The 13146-nt window shown below is 43.3% G+C and overlaps 1 protein-coding gene across 1 annotated transcript in view; it reads left to right on the plus strand.

Moving 5' to 3' along the window:
• The first annotated feature begins 252 nt into the window (after window positions 1-252).
• prkcha (protein kinase C, eta, a) overlaps window positions 253-13146 on the plus strand; it is a 24496-nt gene continuing 11602 nt past the window's right edge. The window contains exons 1-9 of the mRNA XM_008283976.1: window positions 253-854; window positions 6004-6067; window positions 9813-9966; window positions 10059-10093; window positions 10180-10262; window positions 10885-11014; window positions 11095-11228; window positions 11316-11447; window positions 12598-12771. Of these exons, the coding sequence (XP_008282198.1) occupies window positions 504-854; window positions 6004-6067; window positions 9813-9966; window positions 10059-10093; window positions 10180-10262; window positions 10885-11014; window positions 11095-11228; window positions 11316-11447; window positions 12598-12771 (1257 nt within the window). The 5' untranslated portion in view covers window positions 253-503. The remainder of the gene's footprint in view (window positions 855-6003; window positions 6068-9812; window positions 9967-10058; window positions 10094-10179; window positions 10263-10884; window positions 11015-11094; window positions 11229-11315; window positions 11448-12597; window positions 12772-13146) is intronic.

The raw sequence follows: 13146 nt of genomic DNA on the forward strand, positions 1-13146 counted from the left end.
AAATTTAGCAGACAGCCAGAACTACGTGTAGTTGCGCACAGTGACCACCAGGTGGCGGTGTTTCCTCACACAGAGCAGCTCAGGTGAGTCACCGCGGCACCTCCAGCAGGCAGAGCGGTGCATCATGGTCCGTGTAGTCCCTGTCTTTACCCTCACTCCACTAGAACTACACAGGGAGCCATGTGACACGGCGAAGCCACGGTGACAGGTCGGTTGTGTTGTGAGTGTTGTCGGAGCAGTTATGCGGAACTTGTGCCTCCTCCTCGGCATGTCGCTGCTGCTGCTGCTGCTGCTGCGGCTTCCTATTTACTGAAACTTCTGCTGGCAGCTTCACAGAGAGCTGACAGCAGCTACAGGCTTCAGTCAGGATGAACTGAGCACGAGTTGATCCCATACCAAGTGGGTGTGATTGTTTTCTTTAGTTTTTTTTTTTTTAGTTTTTTATTCCCACACCTTGTTTTTGTTTTGCTTGCGTTGCGCGTTCTCGCTTGTTTCTCCTGAAGATGAAGTTTAACGGCTACCTGAAGCTGCGGATCGGCGAGGCGCTGGACCTGAAGCCCACCACCTTCTCCCTGCGACACTCCGTCATCTTCAACAAGGCTGCCCCGGCCCTGGACCCCTACATCGTGGTGAAGGTGGACGACTACAAGATCGGACAGACCCACACCAAGCAGAAGACCAACATGCCCACCTACAACGAGGAGTTCTGCCTCAACGTGAACGACGGCAGGCAGATCGAGCTGGCCGTGTTCCACGACACTCCGATCGGGTACGACGACTTCGTGGCCAACTGCACCATCCAGTTCGAGGACCTCATCCAGACCTCCAACACCGGGGAGACCTTTGAGGGATGGGTGAGTAGAGCGCGACCACAGGATGTCCAGCTCATGACTTTAGAGCTGCTGGGTCCATGAGCATGGGCGGATTGGTGTTTTGGGGAGCCTCAGGGCACCATGTTGGGCCCCACTTTACTGACACCTACCAAGACCTGAGAGAAGACTTGTTCTGTAACACTAAAACTGGTGCTTTTTGTTATTAAAGGTGACAAATATGTTCTCATGTAGGAGGAACATGGTGATGATCAAAAACAAATCAGCCAGCGTCGACCTTGTTGACAAAAACAAGACTTATTATGACTAGTATCTGTACTTTAGTGATGGATCCACCAACTTCTACCTCACATACCAACCAGTCTACATGTGCTACAACTAGTTGTATTCGATTATCTGTGTTTTTATTGACAGATTATTGATAAATTAAATGTAGGAGGAACATGTTGATGATAAAAAACAAACCAGCCAGTGTCGACCTTGTTGACGCCACAAAACAAGACTTATTATGACGAGTATGTGTACTTTTAGTAATGGATAAACCCACTTCTACCACAGATATCAACCAGTTTGCATACAGCTAGTTGTATTCGGTTATCTGTATTTTTATTGATGGATTATTGATAAATGTGCTACTTCAGGTCCGATGCAGTCGTCTCTCTGGTCTCACAAACGTCTCTCAAGTGAAGATTGCAAAAAGTGAAACCAGGAAATTCACTACTCTCACAGTTAGCCACGAGAATAATTGAATCATGCTTTGAGATGTGGACCTCAGTGGGCAATAAAAGTGCTAATAAAATAGAGAAGAACCCAGAAGTTACCTCAGGAGACAAACTGATCCATCAACAGAGCAGAACGTCCTCATTTAAACTCAGGTGTTCATGGCTCGTTAAGAGTAGAAGTTTCTGGAACTCCCAACTAGTCGGTCAGAACTGATGAAGCCTCTCTGATGAAACGTCTTCAAGGAACTCAAGCAAGTCCAGTTGCTACGATTAATCTACCAGAATAACCGTGACCTGGATGACTGAGGATCTTCACAGACATCTCCTCATTTAACCACTCGTTTTTTAAATTTTGGATATTCAATTAAAGTCGTCCTTATTAATATAGAAGCCGAGTTATCAATGCTAATAAAACACGACATGTGATGTGTATCGGGTCCAAATATCGATCATCAACTTTTCTCGATTGCCAATAATCCGTATTGATCCTAAAACAAAACTAAAACACATATCATTCAATCCATAGATACAACAATACCTGACCGTAGTTTTTCTGTTTGTCAATTAATTTATGCTAATTGATTAGAAACATCTCAACTAAGAATATATCTTACATGTGAGCATGTGTGATGATGATGCAGAATTTATTTCATATTTTACAGTCGTGCACATTTGCTATGAACCTGCAGAAGTTTGGATTTTTGGAGGTCCATGTGGCAGCAGTAGTGGATCCATCGGGCACCTCAGGCTAAAGTTTAACAACCAAATGTACCTGATAGTCGCCCGTCAGAGGGTCACATGCAGGCTCACACATCAACCTTTACATTTTCTTTTATTAAATCAGTTGAGAGCTAAATTAAAATACATATATATATATATGAGTCCTACTATGTGGCAGTCGTGTGCATAAGCAGCTGGAAAAGGAAATGACTTGAGTGATGTTCTCAGCCTGGCCGCCTCTATTAAGACAGTCATGCTTCATCACTGCTGGGTTTTGCCCTGATGGCAATCTAGTGTTGACTCTAACCACTGATGGATTCATGAATAAATTACCAAACGTGCCCGTTGGCCACAATCCAAGGACCGGTTTAGGGAATCGCAGCACTGTTTAACTTGGAGTGTTTAAAGTGACTTTTTTCAGTTGAAAAGCCTTTTAATAAAAAAAAAAAAAAAAGCCTTTGTCAAGTACCAATTACAGTCAGATAGTTACAGGCATTGGCTTTTAGAAGAATACTCTGATAAACTACAAATGCAGATAGTTTAAAAGTTAAAACGTTGCGTCTCCCTCTGACTCTGTGGCCTTCACAGGAACGTTGTCGTTTCTCAGTGAGAGCTCTTACACCTGCTCAACAACGTTTTAGTGGAAGCAAAACCTGTAATTAAGCTCAGGCTGATGCTCGGAACATGGCTCACCCTGAGTAACTTCACCTGTTTTTCTGCATGAATACATAAATTATATTTTATCTGCGCTCAGCGTCAGAGCGCCGGCCTTCGAAACAACAACACAATCTTGTCTTCTTGTATAATATGCACCGGACAGGAACTCTTCACGTCTCGTACGTCTTTCCTGTGATCAGCAGTCAGTGTCGTCTCAAACCACACATGCCACCACAGGGGCAAAGTGTGAATTCTGCCTCTGACAGTTGCACACACTAACACATGGTCCAGGCCTGCCAAGCATTCAACCAGCCTGTATGAACAAATGTGTAACCTCTACACTTTTTTTATCCAGACTTTAAAGTTAAATCACAGTTGGTTGATTTAGATGTAAAGCCTTTACAAACAGTTTTAAACACATTTGACAACGGAGCTCCAAAATGACCTCTTCAAAGTCCTCTTTGATGATTAGGGGAAGTATCACAGTCTTAACTCTTAGTGAGACACAAACAACAACTGGCCTTTTGGAGCAGAGTTTCGCTCCTCTGTACTTTCATCCCTCCAGGTCTGTAAGCCGCTGCAGCTGAACGTAACTTGAACCTGTCCAGGCCTGGAGCAGGAGGAGCTGCTGCACACTCTACACGTATTCTCCTCCAACCAATTGTCAGTTAAGCACGTTTGTTACTAAAAATAACGTAAAAAAATTGGCTGAACTTTGCATCACGTCAGCAAAATGTGCACAAGAAGGACTTTGCATTGATAGTCATGTAAACCAGATGAAACAAAACACACATTTTCTGCCTCAATACCACAAAGAGTATTTGAAAATTTGCAGAAATAACCGTATCTACCCTGAAACCACAACTCACAGCAGTTCTCTGAAGACCTTACAGAGTGGGCAAAGTGTGTTTCAATTCTGTTTTCTGTCTTGAAGAAACGCTCATTTTTTTGAAGCAATATCGAGGGAATTAATTTATTTTATGTAGAGATGCAAATAGTTAAGTGAGAAAATCTATAGAACTTTAACCCAGAGTTTCTGATCAGTTGTAAAAACACTCTGCAACAACAAAGCTTTCACTATTGCTTTTCACACATTTGCGCCGCCGAGACCCCGGGCGATGAGGCGACGAGGGGAAGTGGTGTGAAAGTAGAACTTGGTCTGCACTTTTAAAAAGAGTCGGCCGGTGAGTGCAGTCGGCTTCCTCACTTCACGACACGAGCTCAAAGTTGTTATCCGCCAGATCTGAACTGCAAAAGGGTTTTTTTTTTGTGCTTTGTTGCGCAGAAACAAGTGCTGGGCTGGTTTGTTTCATATATGAGGCACAAGCCTCCACACGCCCACACTGCTGTTTACCACAGTGTTCCCACCATCCGATCACTGCTCAAGGGCTCACTACTGAAATACTCTGCTGGCTCTTTTCCAGATGCTCTTCTTTGTCTCTGTAATTTTTTTCTCCCTGTGTGTTCACCTCTTACACAGTCCTCCTGTCTGATTCACTGAAGCTGGACTACAAGCAGAGTTTCTCAGAAGGTTGCTCAACTCTGACGTCATCCATCTGATGCGTTTAACACATGACATTTAGGCACATAAGGCCGGTTTCCTTTGCCTCCCACCTCTTCACACTGCATGACTTCTTGACTTTTCTTCTAATTTAGCTTCTTTCTTCGTCGTAAGTATCCGTAGACTCGGCGGCTCCTCTGACTTAAAGCTGATGAAACTGAAAGCGGGTTAAATGCGGCTCCCCAACATTTTCCATTCGCCTGCCTGCTTCGTGAAAACGGCCGCTGCCTCCTGTTTCACAGAAAGCACGAAGAACCTTCTTCCCCTTATGATGCAGCACTAAATGTTCTGCTTTTTAATTACAGAGTCATGCTGCTATCACCCACGTCTGTTTTGCATCACATCTGCTCCACGAGTGTCACTGCAGCGCTCACACAAACTCACTGACATGGACCCTTAAATATATTCTAAAGTTTTTAAATCACAAAATTCAGAAGGAGGACTCCATTGAAACCATGAGGGCGTCTCCAGGAGTCTATTGCACTGATGGAAAACATGCATTTTATTCATGCATCACCTCTTCACTTAGTGTTTTATTTGTTTGTAATATATCTCCCTAAAAGCTGTTCACAAAACAAGATGCTCCTCGCAGTGCTGTTAGGTCAGTAGTTTTCATCAGCAGTTTGCACGCTTGTCATCAAATTCTGTCTTTGAATTTCCATTTTTTCTTAGCACATGAAGAAGCTTTTGTTAATTTGCCTGCACATGAAGTTCAACATAAAGAGTTAATTTTTTGGCAATAATTCTTTCTCTGTCTCCATTTTTTTTCAAGACGGGCTTCAAAAAATGTGAATCCATCCTTGAATCTGACTCTTTCAGGGAACTTTCAGGCAGTTCATGCAGCTTTTTTAAAACTTCTTTATCCAGAGTTTGCAGGAGTGTAAAAACCAAAGATAGCGCCCGCTGAGGAAGTATTAACAGTGGACAAGCTGTCTAGACTGCAGAGCTTCACACTCTCTGCTGTCACGTTTTACTTTATATTTATGCTTTTCATGTCATTGCTGGGTTAGCTGTCAATATTTTCCAGGAAGGGTGTATGCAACATAAATAGATGTGTGTTTAAGGGTGCAGTGACTTAAGTTTCCACTCAGTGGTTGCTGCGGGATGTAGCTTTGTCTGCCTGCCTGTCCCGGCCGGGCCTCCAAAAAGACCCTTCTCTGTACGTAGGTGATGATGATGTTTCGAGCGTAATTGGCTGCTGAGCATCGGGCCTCTGCGACCGGCCAAACCCGCCTGACCTGCTTTGTGGGTTTTCTGTCGCGGATTCCTTTAACGTTACGTCGGCGCTGAAGAATGCAAAAATATGTCGCTGCTGCATCTTCAGGAAGCCGAGGGACTGATGCTCAAAACACGCCTCACATTTTTAACCCGGTTACGGGAACTACGGCAACGTTAAATAGCCAACCAGGAGGTGCACCATGGTTCTGCTCCACATACATTAGATAGCTAGCCATACATGTCTGTTCTGTTTCCTCATTACAGAAGTAATCGTGTTCTGTTTGTGTGTCTGCAGATGGACTTGGAGCCGGAGGGGAAGGTCTACGTCCACGTTACGCTGTCTGGCTCCTTCACTGACGGTAAGGCCTTCTGCTGGCGGCCCGGTGTTCCTCCACATGACAAACATCAACACTGTGCTTCTCCTTCACGCGCTGGTAAACAATACCAGCTATTTATGCAGGCCTGAAGTTAGTCACTGTCTTCTCTTTTGTGGTCCGTGAAACACAGCCTGAATCATTATTTGTCTGTGAGTCACTAAATACCTATATTTATCTATGTAATACTCGCCGCTGTGAGACTGGGCGTGCAGGCAGGCGGCTGCCTTTGTGTGACTCCTGATGGCCGGTATGTTCCAGGAATGCTGTAGTGACGAGAAGATGTTTGCCTTCTTCAGACGTCAGCGTGGAATGCTTAACATACTGTGTGTATACGAGCTTTTAAGCGCTAACATGCGACTATTTAAATGAGTTAAGTAGGAAATTACTGTGCAAAGGAGAAGTTGATTTTACAGCAACCTCAGGCTACAAACTGCGGCTCTGATCAGCTGCACAAAGTTATTATTTTACACCTTGACAAATATTCTCCCTCCGTTCACGATGTAATTGATGTTTTTTTCCTTTAGCATTTGGAAATAATCCGCTGGAATGTTGCAGGAAAACATTAAAACCGTTTTACAGAGTTTATAGGAGACCATAAAGGTAGAAAAGTTTTCACATTATTAGGTTGCTGGTTAACCACGAGGCCGGAGTCAGAGGCTGCAAACAGCCACAAAGTATGACACAGCAAGCTATGCAGCTGGCGAGGGTGGAGGGAATCTACAGTAGGTGTGTCTGCAAATATTTTATTCTATCTTTTCATCAGTCAGTAGTCAGTGTCCAGCTGGTGTAACAAACAGAGAACATTTACTGTCCCCTCAGAACAACTCAACACACAGACATTCATGTCTAAACCGCTGGCAGCAAAAGTGAATGAAAGTGTCCACGTTGGGCCCAAAGTGTCGTTATGTTGTGTGGCCACCATGTTTATCATGATGTTAGAGGTAGAACAAGATGGTACCGAGGATGTCTGTCACAGTGTGTCGGTGCGACTGTTTGTTTTGTTAGTTAACTTAGTTTTCTCCACAATATTTTTTGCATCTGCTTTGATTAGATTAGATTACACTTTATTTTTCACCACAGTGGGGAAACTCATGTTGTTGCAGCAGCATGAATACAGGAAAAAGCTCAAAAAGTGACAGGAAGAAAAGAGAACAAATAATCTATGAATAGTAAGAGCTGGGAAGTGTACACACACACACACACACACACACACACACACATACACACACACACACACACACATACACACACACACAGACACTATATACACTACAGGTCCATATAATGGACACTATGAATTAAAAAGTAAAAAAGATAAATAGAATAAAATAAAATATGGTACAAAATAAATACAGTTATGACAATTATTGCACATAAGGCAGATACATTGCACACAGTAAGGGGTGTATTGCACGTGAGAAAACTGTGTCTAATCAGTCTGCTGCTGGAGGAGCTGCTCAGAGAGCCCACAGTGTCGTGTAGGGGGTGAGAGGTGATGTCCACGATGGACGTCAGTTTGGCCAACATCCTCCTCTCACCCGCCTCCTCTATGGAGTCCAACGGACAGTTATTTTTATTTTTAGTTACTTTTACTTTTTAGCTATTTTTATAATCTTATCTTGTACCTTGGTCTATATTTATTGTCGCAGCGACCAACCAGAACAAATTCCTCGTATTGTGTGAACTATACCTGGTAATAAATCTGCTTCTGCTTCTGATTAACAACATAGTTCATATCATCATTATGTGGCAAATGTAGGGAACTGATCAAATTCCTGTTTGGATCAGTGTGTTGTGTTGTATTACACAAAAAAAAAACACTAAACAAAAACTTTAAAAACTACTTGTTCATGTGGAAAATCTGACTTTGAAAAACAATATGTTGAAAAACAAACAAAATATTGATATGACAATATTTGAAGAGGTCATTTGCAAAAACAGATAACTCAGTTTTTGTAGATTTTCAGGAAACTTCTTTTTTGTTGTTTGCTTGCGATGAAATCAATGAAACTGAAGCTGAGTGGATTTGACTCAGTAGAAATGACAAACATAGAGATTTAATTGATATTGTCTCAGGTAGCCGATGGAAAAGGGGGTTTTCTGACTGTTTGTGAAGGAGATGGAATTATCTGTTTTTGTACATGAACTCTTCATAACCTCCTGCAATGCTTTGTCAACACACTGGTTCTAAACATGCTGGCGCTCTGAAAGGATTCCTCCAGCGGTGTGATTTACCAGAATACTTGTGGCGGCTTGTTTTCTAAACCATGAGCGTGAAGTGAACCGAACTTTACGCAGAAAAGCGACTCGGAGAATTACACCGACTCATCAGTGAAATTGAACCATAACGAACATACTCACAGGAATTAAATACATCAATACTGTGATGCTATTGTGATTGTGGGCAGCCTAAACTGTTTGCATTATGAGTTTCTCTGTGATTCCTGCCCCTAATGACCACAATGTGACTTCACTCAAAGCTGATGAATAACATGTTATTACTGCCCGTTTCATATACGTCGTGCTATATTTTGAGAAAAACCAACAACAACACCGGACATGTATTTTGGGTGAGATGCAGCTAATGAATCGTATTTTTTCCAGCAGACGGAGAAACGCAGCGTAATTGTGCATAATATTAGACGTCTTGCAGTTCAGAAGCTGTTCGTCTCAATTTAACGCCCTCTTTTTCGAACTACGACCACATGTGTTGTTTGCTCGCTGTGGGCTCAGCGCACAAGGTTTCCATAACGCCAGTGTGGTTTTCAGCTCACAAATAGCTTCAATACACTTCCACTGCTTAAAACACATAAAGCTGCACTGTGCGCATGTGTGCAGACGTAAAACACTGAATATGCAACTTTTATTACCTCATAAACTTTAATGCATCCTATTAAATCTGCATCTCTTGTCTTTTCTTGGTCTGTATGACAACTGATTGAGCTGAATTATCCTTGTGGCGTAAAATTCTGTGTCCAAAAACAAAACATTTGCTTGAACCAGATTCAAATCCAGTTTATTGTCATGTTGCTGTACATCCACAGTAGTACAGGCAACATGAGAGAGCGTTTCTTCAGGATCCAATAACTCAAAGCAACTTAAATAAACTAGTGTTTGCATGTGTGGATCAGCAGTTCAGCATTCTGACAGCTGTTGTTCATTCTGGAGGTTTGTCCTTTTATTCATTAAATTACAAAAAAACATCTGTGGTCCACATCTTAACCAAAACTAAAACAGGCAGGTGACAAAAATTGTGGGACTTTTGGGTTGAACTGCAGGCTGTGTGTACAGATAGGACACAAGTATGAAAACAAATGAACACATCTAAGCAGTAAAATGTCTACTGCAGTGTGTAGAGTCACTCATTATTGTCCAGTAATGTTAACACCAGTAGGGCAACAGGCTAAGTTTAGATTTTCTTTAGATTTTTACCAAATAATTAATCAAAGTAATTCAACTCTTGTTTTTTCTTTTTTGTGTGGAACTTATTCTCTCCACGTCTAGTCATGGTTTTGCTGTTTCCATACAGGTTCAGACTTTATATTGCAGTGAACGATGAGCCTACAGTGAGTCCAGTTCTAACCAGCGCCCTGGAAACAATATAATCATTGTGATTAGTTTTTGCTATAATTTCAAGCCTTAGCTTTGCGTGATGTGGGGTTTTGTGTGAAGTTGTGCCACATTTGCATTCATCATTTCTATTTGTTTGCTCTCGTTTCGTTGCCAGATGATGCCATAGTGAAAGAAAAGACCTACAAGCAGTTCACGAGGAAGCGGCAGAGGGCCGTGAAACGGAAGATCCACCAGGTCAACGGACACAAGTTCATGTCCACGTTCCTCCGTCAGCCCACCTTCTGTTTCCACTGCAAAGAGTTCATCTGGTGAGAAAGTCGAACAAGATCGACTCGCTCTCTGCCTGCACGTGTCTGTGTCGACCGTAAATCTAATCGTGTCTAATCTTTCTCTGTTGAAGGGGTGTTTTTGGAAAGCAGGGCTACCAGTGTCAAGGTGGGCACAACTTTTTTACTCTTTGTGCCGATTCAGACATACTGACAGGAATCATGAGTTTGACCCAGTTTGTCTTTATGTTTCAGTTTGTACTTGTGTGGTTCACAAACGATGCCACGAGCATGTCGTCACCGTGTGCCCACGCATGAAGAAACCCGCAAAAGAACAGGTAACAGGAGTCAGAGTGTCGGCTAATACCCGACAGAATAACACTGTTTTCATAGATCATCCCATTAACAACAGTGTAATCAGTGTTTCTGAGTATTTCAGGCACCGATGTTGGTGTTTGATCACTTTTCAGGCAGCTTTTTTGTAATACAGGATGTGCAAAATATAGCCGCCCCCCTCCCACACACACCCACAAATACACTTCTGAACACCACCTGCAGTGATCAGCAAAGTGTGCTGGTTCCTGTTTCGGTGTTCGTTCTGGGCTGGTCACTGGACCAGAACTCTGCACCACGCTACATGTTCCACACGTGCTTGTCATGCAGTTTTCATGTTTCTATTAATATTCCAGCTTATTCTAACAGTTGCTCCGTTTTACTGTGTTTTTTTTTTTTTTTTGCTGAACGGTACGAGTTTCTCTTCCCTGGGGAAACCGTGAGGGAGGCGACTGCAGCGCTGAACCGAAACAAAGTCCCACTGTGACAAAAATAGGAACCAGATCGTGTTCCTCAACGCCTTCTGTGTGCCAGTTTATTTAGAATGTTAACATGCATGATTAAGCATGCTGTCGCAACGCATGGTGGGTCTTTTACGGTGCGTGTTGTCCGTGCGTATCTCCGCAGCCCACGACCCAAGGCTTCAGCATCAACGTCCCTCACAAGTTCAGCATGCACAACTACAAGTCGCCCACCTTCTGCGACCACTGCGGCTCCCTGCTGTGGGGAATCGTCCGACAGGGGCTGCACTGTAAAAGTAAGCGCCACGTCCACGTCTCAAAATGAGGATCTCAAATTTGCCTGTCAATGAGTGTTCCTGTTTTGTTCTCTTTTCAGTCTGCAAGATGAACGTCCACATCCGCTGCAAAGGCAACGTCGCGCCCAGCTGCGGCGTGAACAGCGTGGAGCTGGCCAATAAGCTGGCGGAGATGGGTCTGCAGGCCGGAGGGCTGGCCAAAAGAAACTCAGTGGTACGTCTTCTGAGTTTTTCAGAATGAGTCAAATGACTGTCAGTTCTGCATTACTGTGACTGTAAACGGCTCGATCTTCTCTGACAGCTCCAAAAGGAAAATCCGATGAGGCAGCCGTCCGAGAGGAGGGAGAGTACGGAAAGTCAGCGGCAGGCTCCTCGACTGGGAATTTCGAACTTCACGTTTCTTCAAGTGCTCGGCAAGGGCAGCTTTGGCAAGGTGGGGCTGACAAGAGAGGGTGATAGGAGATGCTCTGAGTAATGATGAGCAATGAGTGATGAATAGGCAAGATAGGGGAGATGTGAGAAGGAAATGGATCTCATCTGTTGCAGCTCAATTCTAAATACCCGACAGTTGTGCTTCATTCAACAATATTTCAGGATCAACTCAGAGGTGAGGTGTGGTTGAGGGACCATAATAGTTTAAGGCTGCTTTGCTGCCTCAGGAGCTGGACAGTTTGAAGTTATCAAGGAGGAAAATGAATCCCCAAGTTCATCGTGGTGTTTTACAGATTAATACTAATGTGATAATCCAGCAGCTGAAGCTCAGGAGAAGCTGATGCAGCAGGATGAACACTGATCAACCACAGAGGGGCTTCAAACACACACAAAAACCTTCTTTGGATTGACTTGATCAGAGTCTAGACCTGATTAATCATTATCAATAATATGAATAGTAAATGAAATTGGTCGTAAAGTCGACCCCTGAGGAACCCCTGCTGTACGACTAGCAACTGGAAAATGTTAATCACCCATTCTTCTCACTGAAGCAGGATTGCATTAAATTTAAGCAGCTTAGAAGGTAAAATGTTGTGATTAACTGCATCAAATGCCTTCTTAAAATCTCAAAACATGGCTAGGTAGCGTTTGATTGGTTCAATCAGATCTTACCCTGCTTTCAGAAACCAAACAGGTGTAAATTAAATTCCCCGTTGCTGTCAAAGAAGCCACTAAAATCCAAGTGTTCTCTTATGTTTTCCACCAGCGCTGTGGTTGTTAGTGAGTGCGTTCAGTAGTTGTTTATGTGGTATTAGTTTCAATTTTCTTTTTAGCAATTAAAGGTAAACATTCTAATCTAGTACAGTTTTTTTTTGACAAATTCAGTGAAGATCTTCTCACAGTCTGCTAGCTGTCTATTCTGTCTTCACCAAATCAGTTAAAATCTGATGTTAGTGTGTAAATGTGAAACAAAGTGGCTCAGACGGATGCACATAACGCTGTTCCGCTGCGTTTCAAGCTTGTAAACAGAACCGAGACAGTGCACTCTGTCCAGAATCACAGACTCCACTTCTAATGCCAAAAGCCAACCTGATTCCTGCACGTCCACGCGCTGTTCCTGCTTCTCTAAATGGTGCGTGTCGTGTCTGCAGGTGATGCTGGCGAGACTAAACAGCAGAGAACGGGTTTTCGCGGTGAAGGTGTTGAAGAAGGACATCATCTTGCAGGACGATGACGTCGAGTGCACCATGACGGAGAAGAGGGTGCTGTCGCTGGCGCGCTGCCACCCCTACCTCACACAGCTGTACTGCTGCTTCCAGACATCGGTCAGTACGCACAACGTGTACACAACGTGTTTCAGTTCAGTGTGTGATGGGGGCAATTTTAACAAAGTTAGTTTTTCATCTTAGAATAACTGCCTACCGCTTTGCTTTCCTGAAGAAATATTTGCAGATCGAGTCGTGGCCAAAACAAGTTTTGTTGATGAGCGCGCTGTGCAAACAAAGAGCCTCCTCTTCATCACAAGATCTAAGCGTGTCTCTCTATATTAGATTTGCAAAATCAGATCCCATGCTAAACTGATGAAGAAGCTGTTCCTGGAACTGGATGGATAATGTCTTTGCTTTTTAACATCACAGCCAGATTTTTCTTGGAAGTGTTCTAGAAATCAGAGCCCGAGCAGCCGGTCGGTGGGCTGATAT

The sequence above is a fragment of the Stegastes partitus genome, unplaced genomic scaffold (genome assembly GCF_000690725.1).
Source record: "Stegastes partitus isolate 25-593 unplaced genomic scaffold, Stegastes_partitus-1.0.2 Scaffold8, whole genome shotgun sequence".
In the NCBI taxonomy this organism is placed as follows: Eukaryota; Metazoa; Chordata; class Actinopteri; family Pomacentridae; genus Stegastes; species Stegastes partitus.